The following is a 922-nucleotide window of genomic DNA, read 5'->3' as shown; positions in this document are numbered from 1 at the left end:
AGAAGTCACATGCCCAAGTTTCCAGGATAAATTTATTTATTGTTTTGAATTTTTTTCCAATTTTGAAACCATAGTTATGTGTGTGTGTGAATATCAGTCTTACACATTGTGTGTTTCTTACTTCAGTGCAGTACTCAAGAATTACCAGCATGTCTTGTCCTTGGTCTTTGCCTTAAAAGTGATCAACAAGAATCACCACATCTTGCCAAACATAACACTGGGGTTCCACATCTATGACAGCTACTTTGACGCAAGGATGGCTTTTCGAAATACCTTAAACCTTCTCTTTAGTCAGAATAGGACTATCCCCAACTACAACTGTGGCGCCTGGAAGAACCTAATAGCTGTCATTGGAGGCTTGGACTCTGAAACCTCTCTTCACATGGCCACTTTCTTAGGCATTTACAAGTTTCCACAGGTAAGATGACAAAGGATTGGCTCCAACCAGCCTTTCCATTGATGGAAAAAGGAAGAAGAGGTCCCCTTTGACTATTAAAGGGACTAGCATGGATGTTTGTATTACAAAGCTCTTCTGGTAGACCTTTCCTTTTTTTATCTCTTTCTGTGAATAGTCTGGTGTGCATGTTCCTGGGATATAACATTATTCTAGCCTCTGTGCATAGCATCTCTAGGACACATTGATTCAAAATGTCAGCGCACTTTCCCCCTTCCATCCTCCCATAATTTCCCACTGTGGTTGTGAATACTTGAATTGCAACACAAAATAAAAGCACCAGTCATTATAATGAGTCTCTAAACATTTTAAGTGAAGGAAAGTAAAATGAAAAGCGACACAGTTTAGAAACATATATTGCTCCTGAAGCAACTCCAGGACAGGCTGGCAACAACACATGGCAGGAAAGGGAGAAGGAAGGAATAGCTCAGATCTTGATTCTTCATGTCCAAACGTATTCAAACAACC

At 40.0% G+C, this 922-nt stretch overlaps 1 protein-coding gene across 1 annotated transcript in view; it reads left to right on the top strand.

Moving 5' to 3' along the window:
* Positions 1-256: 256 nt before the first annotated feature.
* The window catches only part of LOC107110561 (vomeronasal type-2 receptor 26-like), a 10120-nt gene continuing 9454 nt past the window's right edge, over positions 257-922 (top strand). Inside the window, exon 1 of the mRNA XM_015411360.1 lies at positions 257-418. Within this exon, the coding sequence (XP_015266846.1) occupies positions 257-418 (162 nt within the window). The remainder of the gene's footprint in view (positions 419-922) is intronic.

This window comes from Gekko japonicus, unplaced genomic scaffold (genome assembly GCF_001447785.1).
Source record: "Gekko japonicus isolate JY-2015 unplaced genomic scaffold, Gekko_japonicus_V1.1 scaffold2608, whole genome shotgun sequence".
NCBI classification, from domain to species: Eukaryota; Metazoa; Chordata; class Lepidosauria; order Squamata; family Gekkonidae; genus Gekko; species Gekko japonicus.
The sequence above is the reverse complement of the archived record's forward strand: the minus strand, read 5'-3'. Positions and strand labels throughout refer to the sequence as shown.